Genomic DNA, 17,637 nt, shown 5'->3' with positions numbered 1-17,637 from the left:
GGTTTTATTAAATTCTTATAATAACTCTGGGTGGTGGGTGGTATTTCCATCTTGGAGATGAGGCAGCCAAGGCTCTAAGAGGTCCCCCCTACCCAAGTGCACAGACCTAGTGAGTGGTCAGCCAAGAGTTGAGTCCATGTCCAGTTGCCCCCAAGTACCAAACCACATAATCGATAAGACGTGTAAACAACTCACCATAAAAAGAGATGGACCTATTATGTTTTTATCTGACAAAGAGAGAAGAGCATGGTATTGGAGCCAGAGAATGAAGTAATTCATTTTGACCCAGTGAATTAAACCAAGAGTCAAAGGGTTGGGTTGGGGGATTCGTGGCATCTGAGAGAAGAGAGTAGTGGGGCTGATTCCCCTTCCTCTTGTTGGCAGGCTGCTACAACCCATTATTTGACAGTGAGATGAGGGCAGGAGCCCTGCAGGCAGTTCTGCAGTGGTCTTGGGGAGGCGAGGCACTGAGAGGCTCTGCCACCTCTCTCCAGTAGACCCTGTTTGGCAGCCCAGCACCTGGCGCTTGCTTGGCTATGCTGACCCACACCGTGGTATAGGGGGCCTTTGATCCTTGCCCCCTTCACAGGAAAGCAGCAGCCTTCCCCACGGTGCTTTCTTCCAACTTAACAAACGCAGACCAGTCTCATAGGAGAGGAAAGACTTGAGCTAAAGAAGTAGGTTTTTAAAAAGAAGTTTCTTATTTTAACATTAATGCCGGACTTCCCTGGTGGTGCCGTGGTTGAGAGTCTGCCTGCCAACGCAGGGGACACGGGTTCGAGCCCTGGTCCGGGAAGATCCCACATGCTGCGGAGCAACTAAGCCTGTGCACCACAACTACTGAAGCTTGCGCGCCTAGAGCCTATGCTCCACAACAAGAGAAGCCACCGCAATGAGAAACCCCCGCTCGCCGCAGCTAGAGAAAGCCCACTCAGCAGCGAAGATCCAGTGCAGCCAAAAATAAATCAATTAATTAATTAAAAAAAAACAAAACAGAAAAACATTAATGCCTCATCAAGAACCGTGAAGTAAGTGTCTGCGACTTTACCCTGCTTGCAAACCAACAGATTTGGTTGGTAAAAGATGAAAGTCTTGGATCAGAGATGAAAGATGATCTATTATTCATAGCAATAACAGTAGCCAGGAGTTTTTACTTTATTAACATTTCTTTTTTTATTGAGATATAAATCACATACCATAAAATTCATTATTTTAAAGCATAAAATTCAGTGGTTTTTAGTATATTCACAAGGTTGTGCAGGCATCACCACTAATTCCAGAATATTTTCATCACCCCCAAGTAAATCTCATACCCATTAGCAGTCCCTCTTCCTCTCTTCCTCCAGCCCCTGGCAACCACTAATTTACTTTCTGTCTCTATGGATTTGCCTATCCTGGCTATTTCATGTAAATGAAGTCATATAACGTGTGGCATTTTGTGTGTTCTTTCACTTAGTATAATGTTTTCAGGGTTCACATGTTTTATAGCATGTCTCAGTACTTCATTCCTTTTTATGGCTAAAATATTTATATGGATATACCACAATTTGTTTATCCATTCATCACTGGACATTTGGGTTGTTGCCACTTTTTGATTTTTATGAATAATGCTGCTCTGCACATTGGTGTACACGTTATGTGTAAACATATGTTCCAGTTGTCTTTGGTATACACCTAGGAGTGAAGTTATTGGGTCACATGATAACTCTGTGCCAAACTGTTTTCCAAAAGAGCTGTACCATTTCACATTCATACCAGCAATGTATGGGGATTCCAGTTTCTCTACTTCCTTGCCCAAATCTGTTATTGTCTGTCTTTTTTTTTTTAATAAATTTATTTTATTTATTTAATTTTGGCTGCATTGGGTCTTAGTTGCTGCGCACGGGCTTTCTCTAGTTGCGGCGAGCGGGGGCTACTCTTAGTTGCGGTGCGCGGGCTTCTCATTGCGGTGGCTTCTCTTGTTGTGGAGCACGGGTTCTAGGTGCACGGGCTTCAGTAGTTGTGGCACGTGGGCTCAGTAGTTGTGGTGCGTGGGCTTAGCTGCTCCGCGGCATGTGGGATCTTCCCGGACCAGGGCTCGAACCCGTGTGCCCTGCATTGGCAGGCAGATTCTCAACCACTGCGCCACCAGGGAAGCCCGGCAGGCGGATTCTTAACCACTGCGCCACCAGGGAAGTCCCTGTCTTTTTGATTATAGCCATCTAGTGGATGTGAAGTGGTATCTCATTGTGGTTTTGATTTGCGTTTTCTTAATAATTAATAAGCATCTTTTCATGTGCTTTTTGGCCATTTGTATATCTTCTTTGGAGAAATATCTATTCAGATCCTTTGCCCATTTTAAAATCAGTTTGTCTTTTTATTATTGAGTTGAAAGAGTTCTTTATACATTCTGGACACAGGTCTCTTATCAGATATATGATTGCAAATATTTTCTCCCATCAGTTGTATTTTTAGTTTCTCTATAGTGTCCTTTGAAACACAGAAGTTTAATTTTTTTTTTTTAATTTGGCTAGTGTATTACAGACATTTTAATTTTATTTATTTATTTATTTATTTATGGCTGTGTTGGGTCTTCGTTTCTGTGCGAGGGCTTTCTCCAGTTGCGGCAAGCGGGGGCCACTCTTCATCGCGGTGCGCGGTCCTCTCGTTATCACGGTCTCTCTTGTTGCGGAGCACAGGCTCCAGACGCGCAGGCTCAGCAATTGTGGCTCACGGGCCCAGTTGCTCCACGGCATGTGGGATCTTCCCAGACCAGGGCTCGAACCCGTGTCCCCTGCATTGGCAGGCAGATTCTCAACCACTGCGCCACCAGGGAAGCCCAGAAGTTTAATTTTGATGCATTCCAATTTTCTGTTTTTTTCTTTGGTTGCTTGTGCTTTAGGTGCCATATCTAAGAATCCATTGCCTAATCCAAGATCACAAGGATGTACACTTATGCATTCTTCTAAGAGTTTTATAGTTTTAGCTCTCATATTTAAGTCTATGATCTGTTTTTTAAAAATTAATTTATTTATTTTTGGCTGCATTGGGTCTTTGTTGCTGTGTGCAGGCTTTCTCTAGTTGTGGCGAGCGGGGGCCGCTCTTCATTGCGGAGCACAGGCTCTAGGTGCGCAGGCTTCAGTATTTGTGGCACGTGGGCTCAGTAGTTGTGGCTCGTGGGCTCTAGAGTGCAGGCTCAGTAGTGGTAGCGCATGGGCTTAGTTGCTGCATGGCATGTGGGAGCTTCGTGGACCAGGGCTTGAACCTGTGTCCCCTGCATTGGCAGGAGGATTCTTAACCACTGTGCCACCAGGGAAGTCCTGTGATCCTTTTTGAATTCATTCTTCTGTGTGGTTTGAGGTAGGGGTCAGTTTCATTTTTTTTGCATGTAGATATCCAGTTGTCCTAGCATCATTTGCTAAAAAGATTATTTTTCCCCATTGAATTATTTTGGCACCCTTGTTAAAAATCAGTTGACCATAAATGTAGCAGTTTATTTCAGGAGTCTCTTTCTATTCCATTGATCTGTATGTCTTTCCTTATGCCAGTACTGCACTTGCTTACTGTAGCTTTGTAGTAAGTTTTGAAATTGATCACACACTTATTCTTGAACCCATTGGTTTGCTTTCTGCCCTCACCAGTTTTCTCAAACTGGTCTTGCTGAGTATATGAGTAACCTTCATGATGCCAAATGGATTTAAAATCTTCAAATGCCTCTGTTTCCATAATTATGATAGGTTAGATAACCTGAAAACCCTCTCATAAGAAAATACTTGGAAATAGAAGCTAAAATATAGGAAATACCACTTTTAAATACATATCTGACTCCTAAGAAAGTAAGGAAAATTAAGAGGACCCCAAATAAGCAATAACCAGGACCAGGAGAGTCTGGCCATTGCCCTAGGTTCTGTGCCTACCTCAAAACCCAAAGAGTAGATTGGATTATAACAGCCATGTCAGGACAGGAGATGACACTCTGGGCCTATGTGAGGAGGGGAATGGTAACTGACATCCCCGCAAAAGCAGGATTGTTCAAGGGCTGGACCCTTAGTGAAAGTGTGAACCACAGAAACTTTGCTCATTGGCCCAGGGTGGTGTTGAGGAAGTTAATCTGTCTTGGCCTGGATCTGGGGCTGGTAGGGCTAAGCAGTCTCCCCAAGAACATGTAACAGTAGGCCTGATTTCTTGTGACTTGGGGTTTAAATCCATATTACTTACAAGGTCTGGGAACCTTCAAGCTAAAATTTAACCTTTGATAAAGTTAAAAACCCAATTCACAGAAAAACATTTAGACTGTGAATGGAAGGAAACCTCCAAAATCTGATGAAGAGTATCTACAAAAAATACACAGAAAACATGATCACTTGGGAAACAGAAGTATTTTAAAATCAAGAACAAGACATGAGTGCCTCTATCACTTCTGTTTAACATTTTATGCGATTTCTTAGCTAGAGCAAGTGAGAAAATAAAAAAAATAAGAGGTGTAAGAATTGGAAAGGAAAAAACAAAGCTGTCATTATTTGTAGATGATTGCCTAAGTTGAAGCTTGAAAGACTCTTGGACATGTTAGAATTATTGAGAGTTAAGTTGGTTGAATATAAGCTAAATATACAAAAGTCAATTGTATTTCTATACAAGAGGAGCAAAAAATACAAAGAGCTAGAATTTAATAAAAGTTGTGCAAGACATATACACAGAAAATTATGAGACTTTACTGAAGGTCATTAAGGAAGACCTAAATAAAGAGATGGATAAGAAGAATCAGTTTTATGATCCTTAAATTGATATATAGATTCAATGCCATTGTGATCAAAATACCCAAAGGTTTTCCAAAGAACTTGACAAGGTGATTCTAAAATTTACATGAATCAGAACAGTCCCATGAATAACTGCACCTTTCTGAAGAAGAATAAGGGGGACAGAGAGGAGAGCAAATTTTCCACTGTAATAATGATGACCTTGATGTGGGTGCATTGCTAATAGTCAACGTACGGAACAGAGTAGAAAGTCCAGAAATAGACCTACGCATATATGAACAGTTGGTGTGTGTAACCAGGTGGTATTGTAGATCAGTTGGGAAAGAAGGGACTATTCAGTAAACTGGTTCTGAGACATTTCATTATCCATACATGAAAAATGAAATTGGGCCTTTACCTTATAACATACATGGAATGCATTCTAGATGGATTAAGGACTTAACAATGTACGGCAAATATAATACTTAGGGACACAACTTTGATAGCTTTCCCTTTGAGATCGGGAAAAAGATATGGACACCAGCTATTGCTATTACTGTCAACACTGTACAGGTGGTCTTGGTCAGTGCAATAGGCAAGGAAAAAGAATAAGAATTGGAAAGGCAGAAATAAGTGTCATTAGTGCAGGTGATATGATTGTGGTAGTAGAAAATCATGACCAGTTATCTGTATTCCCAGCTTGTACCTTGCCCATGAACTCTGAACTTGTATATTCAATTGCCTAGTCCTTATCTCTACTTGGGCAACTAATAGGCATTTCAGACTTAATGTGTCCAGCCTGCTCCTCCCACAGTCTTCCCCATCTCAGTACATGGCCCAAAACCTGGGAAATATTCTCGTTTCATACCTCATATGTTTTTCACACTTCACATTCAGTCTGTCAGCGGGTATAAAAATACACCTAGAATCAAACAATCTTTTGCATCAGAAGGGAGGAAGAGAATGGAATATCTCTTTAAATTTGCCAAAATTAACAATGGAAGGATAAAAAGGGAATAAAGACGGTGACCTCTGGGGAGGGAAGGAAAAAAGGGTAGAAAGGAGATGGTGGCACAATTTCTGAACTTACCTTGTATTTTTTTTTTAAATTTTTATTTTTTGCACTCAAGATAGTTTTAGTCATTGAATATTAAATCAATAGTAAAATCTCACCTCTTTTTAAAGGCATTAATAAAAATAAGACTTTAAATTTTCTGCAAATAAAAAATCAGTGCAAAAAAATTCCCAGGGCTGCAAAGCCCTGCTCTGTCCTCTACTAAAGGGATTTCTAAACTGAGGCTGATTTCAATCTCAGGATTCTCCCTGGGGGCCCCAAAGGGAAACAATCAATCAGGAAGGGCTCAGACTTTTCTCCCCATGCAGACATCTTCTCCTGGGACACCCTCTTCTCTGTCCCTACCCACAACGCAAAACCTTGTATTATTGTTTTGACTTTAAAATATGTAAATGTGCCAGAGAAAAGAATTATTCCAGGTGACCTCAGAATATGGTATTTTGACTGTATATCCTCAGTAGGATATACTACAAGCATAAAAAGAACTGCAAAGAAATCTTAAACTTTACTCAATAATTTTGTTGTCTGTAGTAATCTGGTATTGTTATTTGAACCTGTTACATATTTAAAATAGGATACAATAAGTATTCAGTGTTGTTAGGAATAAAGATTTTCAGCATAAGAGAAAAGATATAAAAATAAAAGAAATTAAATAAAAACTATCTGTAGCTCTTATATATGAGTTAGAATCCATGATTACAATGATTATTTTACCTTTCAAAGATACATATCTTCTAACTCTGTTCATTGAAAGACCTTGGTACTGTAACAACCCAGTGGCATTAAGCTCCTACCTGCTAGATTTCTCACTTTAAATACCATTCCCCACTGAAAGGAACTAGGCCTTCTTAGGGAAATGCCTGATTCCAGGTCTGGAGCTGTTATGCCAGAAAGCTGGAAAGCTCTCAAAGGCTATTAGGGTTTGGTTGAAGGGATGGGAGAGGTTGTGATTAGAGGTGAGATACTTGTTGCTTGGAGCTATGTGCTGGAATGTTTGCAGATGTAGTGGTGAGGTGTTTGAGATTTGTTTCAGAACAGCCTAGTGGTAGGGAGAGGTGTAGATGAAATCATGTAAATGTCCATGACTTAAGAATTTCTTTTTGCAAGCAAAGCTTTATTGGGGGTTCGTGCTGTAGCACAAAGGAGTGAAAACAAGCAACAGATGCCCTTGCTTGCTCCTTTTTTTTTCTTTTTTTGAATTGAGAATTAGTAAGTCTAAGTGATAGGTATATAGGGAGTTGTTATACTATTTTCTATGTGTTTGAAAGTTTCCAAATAAAAATAAAAAAGCATAAGAACAAGGGAAAAGGGGGTCCTACAGGCCAAAGGTGGGAAAATTTGCGTTTCAAAAATACTAATGACTACCTCTGATTAAAACTTACTGTGATAAAAAGCAATAATTTGTAGTAATACCTAAAGAAGTAATACCTAAAGAAAGCAAAGCTCGCTGGACACATTGAAGGTAGCAAGACAATAGTTCATTAATATAAAACTTGATAATTAAAGGGAAAGAATAAGTGTTTATCTTGCTTTTCCAACACCAGTGCCATTTCAGGGCAAACAAATGACCCTAGTGGATGAGAAAAATTTCTTTACAGAGCAACTTCAGCTCATAAATGCCGAAGAAATGATAGAAAATCATCATTCTGCAAACCATAATAAAATACCTGTTTCAGACAGTAGTTATCAGAGCATGGTAAATGCATTAGGTAAAATATTTTTTAAAATAAATTTATTTATTTATTTTTGGCTGCGTTGGGTCTTCGTTGCTGTGCGCGGGCTTTCTCTAGTTGTGGCGAGCGGGGGCCACTCTTCATTACGGTGAGTGGGCTTCTCATTGTGGTGGCTTCTCCTGTTGCGGAGCAGGGCTCCAGGTGCATGGGCTTCAGTAGTTGTGGCTTGAGGGCTCCAGAGTGCAGGCTCAGCAGTTGTGGCGCACGGGCTTAGCTGCTCCGTGGCATGTGGGATCTTCCCAGACCAGGGATCGAACCCGTGTCCCCTGCATTGGCAGGTGGATTCTCAACCACTGTACCACCAGGGAAGCCCAATTAGGTAAAATATTGATGGGCAGTTTTAATCAGGCTGTTACTATCTGAATTTGTTGATTAATTTAGCATCACTAAAAGTAAGACAACCAGATACAAGCCTCCTAAAGCGATATAATATTATTGAAGAGTATCACACCATCTATAAAGTATTCTAGCCAAAAATGTAAATAATAGCATGTAAGCAGCCATAGACAATAAGTAAATGAATGTGCATGGCTGCATTCCAGTAAAACTTTACTTACAAAAAGGGTGGTAGGTTGGATTTGGCCCAAGGCTGTGGTTTCCTGACATCTGCTATTGAAGGTACAAAAATATGGGAGTTTTCTCTTTTATTTTATTATTTATATATCTATGTATTTTTGGCTGTGCCCCACGGCTTGTGGGATCTTAGTTTCCCGACCAGGGATTGACCCTGCGCCCTCGGCAGTGAAAGCGCGGAGTCCTAACCGCTGGACTGCCAGGGAATTCCCTCTTTTATTTTAATTATGGTAAAATTTGACAAGAAGAAAGGTATGGTTTTGCATGATATCGCGAAATGAATGTAGGATTTGAAGTTAGAAGCCTGGGGTTCAAATCCTGACTCTAAATTGGCTGTGTAATTTTAGGACAGTCACTTAACCTTTCTGATCCTTATTTTATGCTTCTGAGAATGAGGACAATAATAATGTACACTTCACAGGGTAGTTTTAAAGATCAAATGGAATAAGGTATGTGAAAATGCTTTATAAACTGAAAATGCTAAGCACACATTGCTTGTTCTCACAAATTGCTTGTTGCTCAGCATCTTATAGATTCATGTGTAATAAACATTAAATATTTAAAAGTAAAAGCAAATTAGAAAATTTGATTTTAAATGTAATATAAATATGAAGACTGAGAAAAATGAGCTATACATTATGCATTTCTCTTTTCCGAAGCCAACAAAGTGACTTTAGATTGGTAAAAGCTGCTTTTAACAGAAGATGGTATAAATATATTTTTCCAAAGTAGAATTTTCTAGGGAAACATTGGTTTTCATCACAGGTGTGGAATTTATAGTGGTAATGTGCTGGTGGGGGAGCTGAGGAAGGAGGAAGTGGAGAAGCGCAGGTAGGTGTTGACAGGGAGGCCTCAGGGGAAGCCTTTGCGGTGGGCAGCGGGAGTGCATCCGTGACCTGCAAGAAAGTGTTTTCAGTAGAGCAGGAACATGGCCAAACTGCAGGCAGCCGGGAGGGAGTGGGCGGGGAGGAAACGGAGGCATTAAGCGGACACGGCTCTTTCTACACCTTTGGCAGAAAAGCGAAAAAATAGGGTGTCGCTCAAAAGGGCATCAGGGTTGGGTAGATGCTATCTCAGAAAAGGGAGGGCAGCCCAGGGGAAGGAGTGGGACCAGGGTCCATGGGGATGGGAGGCAGCCTGAGGGCAGGCAGGAGGGAGAGTTGAGAGTGGGATAGAGAAATGTCCAGGGAGGGGAGGTGACCATATACCCGGCCAGTGGAGGCCAGGCTGCAGTGGGGAAAGTGGGGAGGGGAGCCTTGCAGAGAAGGGCGTGGTGGATATGAGCGCTCCCTCAGAGGCTGACCAGCGACGGTGTGTCCTCCCTCAGTGCACTGCCCACTCCAGGCCTTACTTTTACCCTCAGACTTCACTCTGCCCCATCTGTTAGAGATCACGCAGTTACAAACTATAAGCTCCTTGAGTGCAAGGCTTATGTCAAATTCAAATCAGTATCTCCTGTAACACTCAGCATAACGCTGTGTGTAACCCATGTTTGCTGAATGTCTGTCGGACGTGTGAGGAAAGAAATGAAGGGAAATTGCCACGAATACAGGACTGAGTCAGCAGGGGCAGTTGGCCTTGCATGGTTGGTTTGGTTAAAGCAAGCCTCCCCACCTAGGTAGCCATGAAAGGGAGATAGCCTAGATTCCTAATAAATTAAAAGTCACTTCCTCCTGGAAGCCCACCGTCTCCAAATTTCAGTTAGATACCCATACTGTGTACTCCCGGAGGCGTGTGTACTTCCTCATTATGGTGTTTTGCACCCTCTGGTGAAAGGGTCTGCTTACTTGATTGACTTGTCTGTACCCCACACGTCTGTTGAGCTTCAATTGAAGGCAGGGCTCATATCTTCCTTGTCTCTGTATTTGCATCACCCAGCACAAAGCCTGGCACGCTCAGCACATCATAGGTTCTCATTAAGTATGTGTTCAGCTGATTACAGATTAGCTGGTTGGGGATCTGAAACATTGAGAACTGATTGTAAGTCTTGTCTCTGGGTCTCTTTCTCTTTTAAACCCTGCCATTGTAGGAGGAAATTCGGTGCCTTCTAAAGGACTTCAACCCTCTCCATGTCCACAAAATCCAGAATGGCTGCAAATGGTAATGACTGTTCTTCCTTTGTTTTCTTTGGGAAGCAACTCCTTTCCTCTTTGTCCATTTTGCTGATGCACTGATGTTACAGACTAGCTCAACAACTCCCAAAGCCACACCCACTGCGACTTGGCAGAGTGACATTTGGGAAACCCCCTTTCCACATTCAGCCCTCTGACTTGGCAACTAATGCTGCCTTATCCATACAACCTTGGTTTAGAAGTCCAGAGACCTGGGTTTGCTTTTGGTCATGTCCTTGCTCTGTTTTCTGACTCGAGGCAAGTTACTGTACCTCCCTCAGCCTTGGTTGCCCCTGAAATCTGGACCTACTCATATTTTCCCTTTCTTATTTTCCAGGCAGTAAAAGGGCTTTGAAATTTTGTGGGGAGCGGTGTGAAGGAAGCCCAGAGCCGTGCCATATGGTATATGGTGAGAGGGTCAGCACGTGTCTCCCGATCCCCAGGACACCCAGGACAGGCTCTCCTGCTGCCCATCCCAGCCCAAGTCTGGATGTCATTGTGGCCTCCTTGTGTGTTAGGGTCGGCCCAGCCCCTCTCCTGTCCCCACGGAGGGGAGAGGAGACTCTTCCTAGGCTTGGGCTTGGTGCCCTCCTGCGGCTCTGTTCTGAGCCGGGCTCAGAGCTGCCCTCTCCTTCCTTTGCAGCTTCGCATTTGTAGATGTGGGCTCCATGCAGAAAGTGGCATTTGCGATCCAGGAGCTGAATGGGAAGCTCTTCCACAAACGAAAACTGTACGTGAATTCCAACAGAAGGTCTCCCAAGAGGACCCCTGATGTGACTGAGTGGACCCAGGAGCTGCTGGTCGGTGTCTGGCCTCTCTGTGCTCTGGGTTGCTCTGTGCTCACTCTTCAGAGCTTGGCCGACTTTGCTTTCTGTCCTTTCCTCCTCCTTCCATCCCAGTCTTACTGTGGACAAAGCAGGGGCTGGGATGAAATTCGGGGGCTTTTATGACCTTTAACAGTTGGGAGCAAGGTTAGTATAGAAAACTTGGAATTTTGAAATGAAAGGAAGGCTGTATTCTTAGCAAGGACAAAAAATGGGTTATTAGGCAATTCAGTCAGGGCCTTTTCAACGTGGGTTATTGAAATTGAGGCTTTTACTTGTTTAACGTAGCAGACATTAATTGAGTATCTATTGTTTGCACAGCCTTGTTCTGGCTGCTGGTGTGAGGGTAAGTAAGACAAAAGTGAATAAAATCTGGTCCTTCCCGGCAGGAGGACAAATGTGAGGTATTGGAAGGGGAGAGTTAATGGTGGGTTAGCGCCTGGTGGGGGCTGCCTTTGTGGACAGAGACGAGAAGGCCCATAACTAAGCCCTGGGAGCATCCCTCTGGTGAGGTGGGCCCGTTCTCAGTAGGTAAAGGTGAACCAGGAGCAAAGCATCCCGCTTCAGAGCCTGAATTGTTAGCGATTGACTTGTTCTGATTTCCTCATATATGCAGCCGACAGTGACTTAAACAAGTTAGCTATTTGTTTTTCTTTCCTGTAGAAGAATTCAGGAGGTAAGGAGTCCAAGGTTGGTATGGGCACTCCGTGATGTTATCAGAGTTCCAGGCAGGAAGAAGGGGAGAGGCAGAGGGTCGAGAGACTGTATCCTCATAAAAGCCGCATTCTCAGAAGCCTGACCACAATTCTGCTTCTGTTGTGTTGGAGAGAACTACAACTGGTGACCTTCAATGCAGAGGAGGCTAGAAAGTATAGCTTTTAAAATAGGTACATTGTTGCTAAACTTGGGGATCTGTCAGCAAGGGAAGGGAGAATGCCTGTTGGCAGGCAGTTAACAAGGTCAGCCATTGCTGCAGAAGTTGGAGATGGGAGTTGAGAGGTGGATTGGAATCACCACAGTAAGATTGTCAGAGGTGGCTCCCCTTGCTAGTCCAAAATATTTTTTTTCCATTCTCCTTAAACTCTAGCTCTTGGAAGGGCAGGCTGTCAGATTATACTACGTACTGACCTTCTTGGTTGCAGTCATCTGCCATTCTCGCTGTCATGCCCCCCCCCCCATAACTTCAGCTTCTGACTCACTGTCTTTCTCTCTTAATAACACTCACATTGTGTCCCTGTGGATGATCTAAGAGTCTGGCCCCTTATTTCTAGACCATTTATCTTTACTGATCTTTTCTTCCACTCAGTCACAGTTTCCCATTCCCTGAGTTATATCTCAGACCTTGTCATTGCTCATAACTGAACATCTCCAAAATATCCATTTCGAGCATCCCACTCTGCCCCTCTCCCCTTCTTTGCAGCTCTGTTACTTTGGAGGAGCAGTTCTCAAACTTTAACAGCGTCAGAATCACTGATGAGCTTGGTAAACAGCTTGCTGAGCCTCACCTGCAGAGATACTGATTGAGGGCATCTGGGGCAGGGCCTGAGAATTTTCACAAGTGCCAGGTGGTGCTGGTGCTACTGGTCCTGGGACCACATTTTGAGTAGCAAGGCTCTAAAGGCCCCAGTCTAATGATTAGACACACTGGGACCCAAAATTCACTGCCTCACCATTTCTTCACTGTTCAACACTCTTTGCTCCCTCACTTCCCTTCTTAGCTGAGATTCCATAGTTATAACTACCTTAGTTCAAACGACCTGAATTCCCTTAGCTCACTAGGTCATATCTTGCAAAACCCCTCTCTCAGTTGAACCCAGCCCTCAGCCTCTTCTGAAGCTGCCCCGTGAGCCGCTGAAGATATTCACACCACCTTGCTAACTGCTCTCAGTATAGGTATGGCCACAGCTTTCCCACTCTTTCCAACTGACCTGTCTTGGAAATCTCTAATCGTTTCTGCTGTTATGTCCACTCTGCTATTAAGCCCAGCTAATGCATTTTTCATTTTAGATAGTGTAGTTTTCAACTGCCATTTGGTTCTTTTTTCCCCATTTCTCAGCTGAACTCTTCCATCTTTTCATCCATTTTGTTTATCTTTTCTTCCATGTTCTTTAACATGCTTACTGTAGTTATAAAATCATTTTCTGCTAATTCCAACAGCTGGGTCATTAGTGGCTCTGCCTTTATTGACATTTACCTCCTTGCTTAAGGGTCAAGACTTCTTACAAATATGGTGATTTTTGATTGTATGTTGGATATTATGGATGTTGTATTGTAGAGACTTTATATTATGTTCTCTAAATAGTGTTGATTTTTTTTTCCTAGCAAAAATGAAATCACTAGCTGGCCTTCTGATCTTATTAAAGTTGGTTTTCTTTGTTCGAATTAGTATACTTCAGTTTGAGCCGTAGTTCTTGGGCAAAATCCTTTTCCTAAGGCTTGACCTTCTAGGGTGAGGGTCTCAGGGTGCTTACCAAGGTCTCTGCACTCTGGCCGGGTCGGAACTCTGTTGTCTCCCCAGCACTGTGAGATCTTTGATTCCTGTATTCCTCTCTTAGCTCCCTGTCCTCTACCTTCTACGGCAGCTCTTCTCTCGAAGGCCTCCCAGAACTTGCCCTGCACACGAGCAGCCTAGGATTCAGCCAAGGACCTGGGGTCAGCCTCTAGATTTCTGGGGCTTTTCTCTGACTCCTTTCTCTCTGGTACCCTGTCTCACAAATTCCTGGCACCAAAACTCTTATCTGGGTTTCTTCTGCCCAGGAAGACTGCCACTGACTGCCCAAGCTCTGCTTGCCTTTGCTGTGGTTTGGGAAAATGCCCAGAGTAAATGTGGGCTCACCGCCTGTGCTTTCCTTTTCTCAGGCAAACTGCTGTCTGCTATCCACTATCATTAGCCTGTGCCAGAAACGGTTAATTCATATAGTTCGTCCAGTTTTAGGGTTATTTGGGACGGGTGAGTACTGTCATGCCAGAACCAGGTACTAGAAAAGAGTGTTAAGAGGCTCGCCTTCTTCCTTTTGGGATGGCTATCATTTCTCAGGAACATTCCCAATGCTTTTACATTAGAAATAAGTAACCAGTAGATGAACACTAATCTCCATACATTTGGAAACCTAAAAACATATTCCTAAGTAAACAACACATGGGTCAAAGAAGAAATCATAAGAGAAATTTAGAAGTACTTAGGGGACTTCCCTGGCCGTCCAGTGGTTAAGACTCCACATTTGCATTGCAGGGGACACGGGTTCAGTCCCTGGTCGGGGAACTAAGATCCTGCATGCTGCATTGCACAGCCAAAAAAAAAAAAGTACTTAGAACTGAACGATAAGGAAAATTTTTCTCATCAGAAGTTGTGGGATAGGGCTTCCCTGGTGGCACAGTAGTTAAGAATCCGCCTGTCAGTGCAGGGGACACGGGTTCGAGCCCTGGTCCAGGAAGATCCCACATGCCTCGGAGCAACTAAGCCCATGCGCCACAACTACTGAGCCTGCGGTCTAGAGCCCACGTGCCACAACTACTGAAGCCTGCATGCCAGAGCCTGTGCTCCGCAACAAGAGAAGCCCCTGCAATGAGAAGCCCGTGCACCGCAACGAGGGTAGCCCCGCTTGCCTCAACTAGAGAAAGCCAGCTCTCAGCAACAAAGACCCAACGCAGCCAAAAATAAAATAAATAAATTTATAAAAAAAAAAAGTTGTGGGATACAGCGAAAGCAATACTTATAGGGAAGTGTATAATATTGAATGCTTAAATGAGCAAAGAAGACAAGATGAAAATAAATGAGCTTAGAGTTGATTGAAGAGGCAGATAAAAAGTAAAAATAAACCCAAATAAGGAACAGACAAAATTTTTAAAACAAAGTTTTTAAAAATTTAAAATTTTGTAAACAAAGCTACAATTATATCTTAGTAAAGCTAGGGGGAAAACAAGAAGCATAAAAAACAAAGCTACAATAGAAGGGATCAATAAAGTCAAAATTTCATTCTTTAAAGAGATTAATGAAACAGAAAAACCTTTGGAATGATTAATCAAGAAAAAAGGAGAAAAGGGCATAGGTAAACATTAGTAATAAAAAGATCATAACTATAGATGTAGCAGATATTAAAATATAAGCTAATACGGTAATAAACTTGAAAACTTAGAAGAAATGGACACATTTCTTAAAGTATATCATTTTCAAAACTAATAAAAGAAACTGCTAGTCCTATATCTGTAAACCAGTTGAATCAAAGTTTAGAATCTTCTTATAAAGAAAACACCAAGCCCAGATGGTTTTATAGGCAAATTTTACTGAATTTTCAAGGAACAGAAAATTCCAATATTATATAAATTCTTCTAAAGTATAAGTGAGATACTTGCTAGTTCATTTTATAAGGCCAATATAACCCTGATATCAAATCAGACAGGAGAGAATAAGAGAGAAAAATTGCAGGCTGGTTTCACTCACATGAATACACATGCAATGTTTCTAAACAAAATATTGGCAAAATGAAGTCAATATTGGCTAATGAAGATAGTATTATACATCACGGCAGTTGGATTTTTTTCTAGAAATGCAGAAGTAGCTTAATATTAGAAAAATGATAAATCAGGAGTTCCCTGGTGGCCTAGTGGTTAGGATTCTTGGCTTTCACTGCCAAAGCCTGGGTTCAGTCCCTGGTCAGGGAACAGAGATCCCGCAAGCCATATGGCGCGGCCAAAAAAAAAGAAAGAAAAACGATAGATCTTTCACTACATTAACAGATTAAAGAGTGAAAACCATATGATCATCTTAAATAGACACAGCAAAAGCATTTGATAAAATTCACTACTGATTTATGATTTAAAAAATAAAGTTTCTTAGCAGCTAGAAATGGAAGGTTATTCTTAACCTGATAAAAGCTATCTCCCAAAACTCTACAGAAGATAATATTTTAATAGAAAAACATTATAAGCATTCTCTTTAAAAATAGGAACAAGACAAGGATATACTGGAAGTCTAGTTTTATCTAGTGAGGAAAGGAAAATAAGTTAAAGGCATAAATATTGGAACAGGGTAAATAAAACTCATTATTTACAGATGATGTTTCTTTACATAGAAAAACTTAAATAATACGTAAATTATTAGAAATAACATTTTAACAAGGTAGCTGGATATATATCAGGTATATAAAAATCAATTTTATTTGTATTTCCATGAATAAACAACAAAATAACTTTTAAAATATACCATTTATAAGAGCAGTTTTAAAAATTAAGGTACCTAGGAATAAATCCAGTGAAAGGTGCTCATGGCCTATCTGGAGGAAATAATTTAGCTTTATTGAAAGTCTTTAAGGAATTCTAAAATAGGAGAAGTTTCATGTTCATGGATAGGAAGACAGAATAAGAGTTATTTAAGAGTCATTCTCCCAAAATTAATCTTTTGATTCTGTATAATTTCAATAAAAATTCCCACAGGCTGATTCTAAAATTTATATGGAAGTACAAAAGCCTATGAATATTTAAGACATTTCTTCCTGAAAATAAAGATGGGAGGCCTTGCCCTACAAGAAGACGTACTATTGGCCTAGGGTTGGACAGTTTGACCAATAAAATACAATAGAGAGCCCCCAAAGGAGGCTCATGCAAATGCAGAAACTACTGACTATTCTGGTAGAGTTGTACATCTCTGGTGAAAAGATGGACACTTTAGTTATTGAGTCTGGACAATTGCTTATTCATGTAGAAAAATCCGAAATTATATCCCTGCCTTACCTCATGCACAAAAATAACCTCTGGGGCTTCCATGGTGGCTCAGTGGTTAAGAATCCGTCTGCCAGTGCAGGGAACACGGGTTCGGGCCCTGGTCCGGGAAGATCCCACATGCCGCGGAGCAAATAAGCCCGTGCGCCACAACTACTGAGCCTGCTCTCTAGGGCCTGCAAGCCACAACTACTGAAGCCCGCGCACTTAGAGCCAGTGCTCTGCAACAAGAGAAGCCACCGCAATGAGAAACCCGCGCACTGCAACGAAGAGTAGCCCCTGCTCGCAGCAACTAGAGAAAAGCCCGCGCGCAGCAACAAAGACCCAACGCAGCCAAAAATAAAATTAATAAAATAAATAAATAAAATTTTAAAAAGAATAAAAAATTGAAAAAAAACTCTAGATGGACTAGAGACTTAAATGTGAAAGACAAAACTTTAAAACTTTTAGGCAAAAATGTACAAGAATATCTTTATGACCTCAGAGTAGAATAAGATTTATTAAGGCATAAAGAGTTAACCGGAAAAAAAAAAAAGGGTGGATGAATTAAAATTATGAATTTATCTTCTTTGAAAGCTAATATAAAGGAAGATAAATTCAAGACAAAAACTGGGAGAAGATATTTGCAATAATATGACTAACCAGGAAAAGGGGTCAGCAAACTTTGGCCAGTGGCCCTCTGCCTGCTTTTATGCTGCTTTTATGGCACAATAAGAACTTTTTTTTTTCTTTCAATTAAACTTTTCTTTTTGAGATAATTGTAGATTCACATGCAGTTACTTGTAAAAAACAATACAGAGATCCCCTGTACCCTTTATCCATTTCCCCCAATGGTAACATCTTACAAAACAATTTCACAACCAGGGTATTAACGTTGATACAGTCAAG

General features: G+C 41.6%; 1 protein-coding gene and 1 long non-coding RNA gene across 2 annotated transcripts in view; one reads left to right on the top strand and one right to left on the bottom strand.

Annotated features, from left to right (window-relative positions):
* TDRD10 (tudor domain containing 10) overlaps positions 1–17,637 on the top strand; it is a 44,864-nt gene that overhangs the window by 5,699 nt on the left and 21,528 nt on the right. The window contains exons 3-4 of the mRNA XM_082366422.1: positions 10,126–10,196; positions 10,851–11,007. Coding sequence (XP_082222548.1) covers positions 10,126–10,196; positions 10,851–11,007 — 228 coding nt within the window. The remainder of the gene's footprint in view (positions 1–10,125; positions 10,197–10,850; positions 11,008–17,637) is intronic.
* Positions 1,816–10,130, bottom strand: LOC309616598. Its single transcript, XR_014237532.1, has 2 exons — positions 2,810–10,130; positions 1,816–2,469 (listed from the first exon to the last, which is right to left on the bottom strand). It is a non-coding gene; the product is annotated as an uncharacterized lncRNA (long non-coding RNA).

Source organism: Balaenoptera borealis (assembly GCF_965194805.1).
Source record: "Balaenoptera borealis genome assembly, chromosome: 1".
NCBI classification, from domain to species: Eukaryota; Metazoa; Chordata; class Mammalia; order Artiodactyla; family Balaenopteridae; genus Balaenoptera; species Balaenoptera borealis.
The sequence above is the reverse complement of the archived record's forward strand: the minus strand, read 5'-3'. Positions and strand labels throughout refer to the sequence as shown.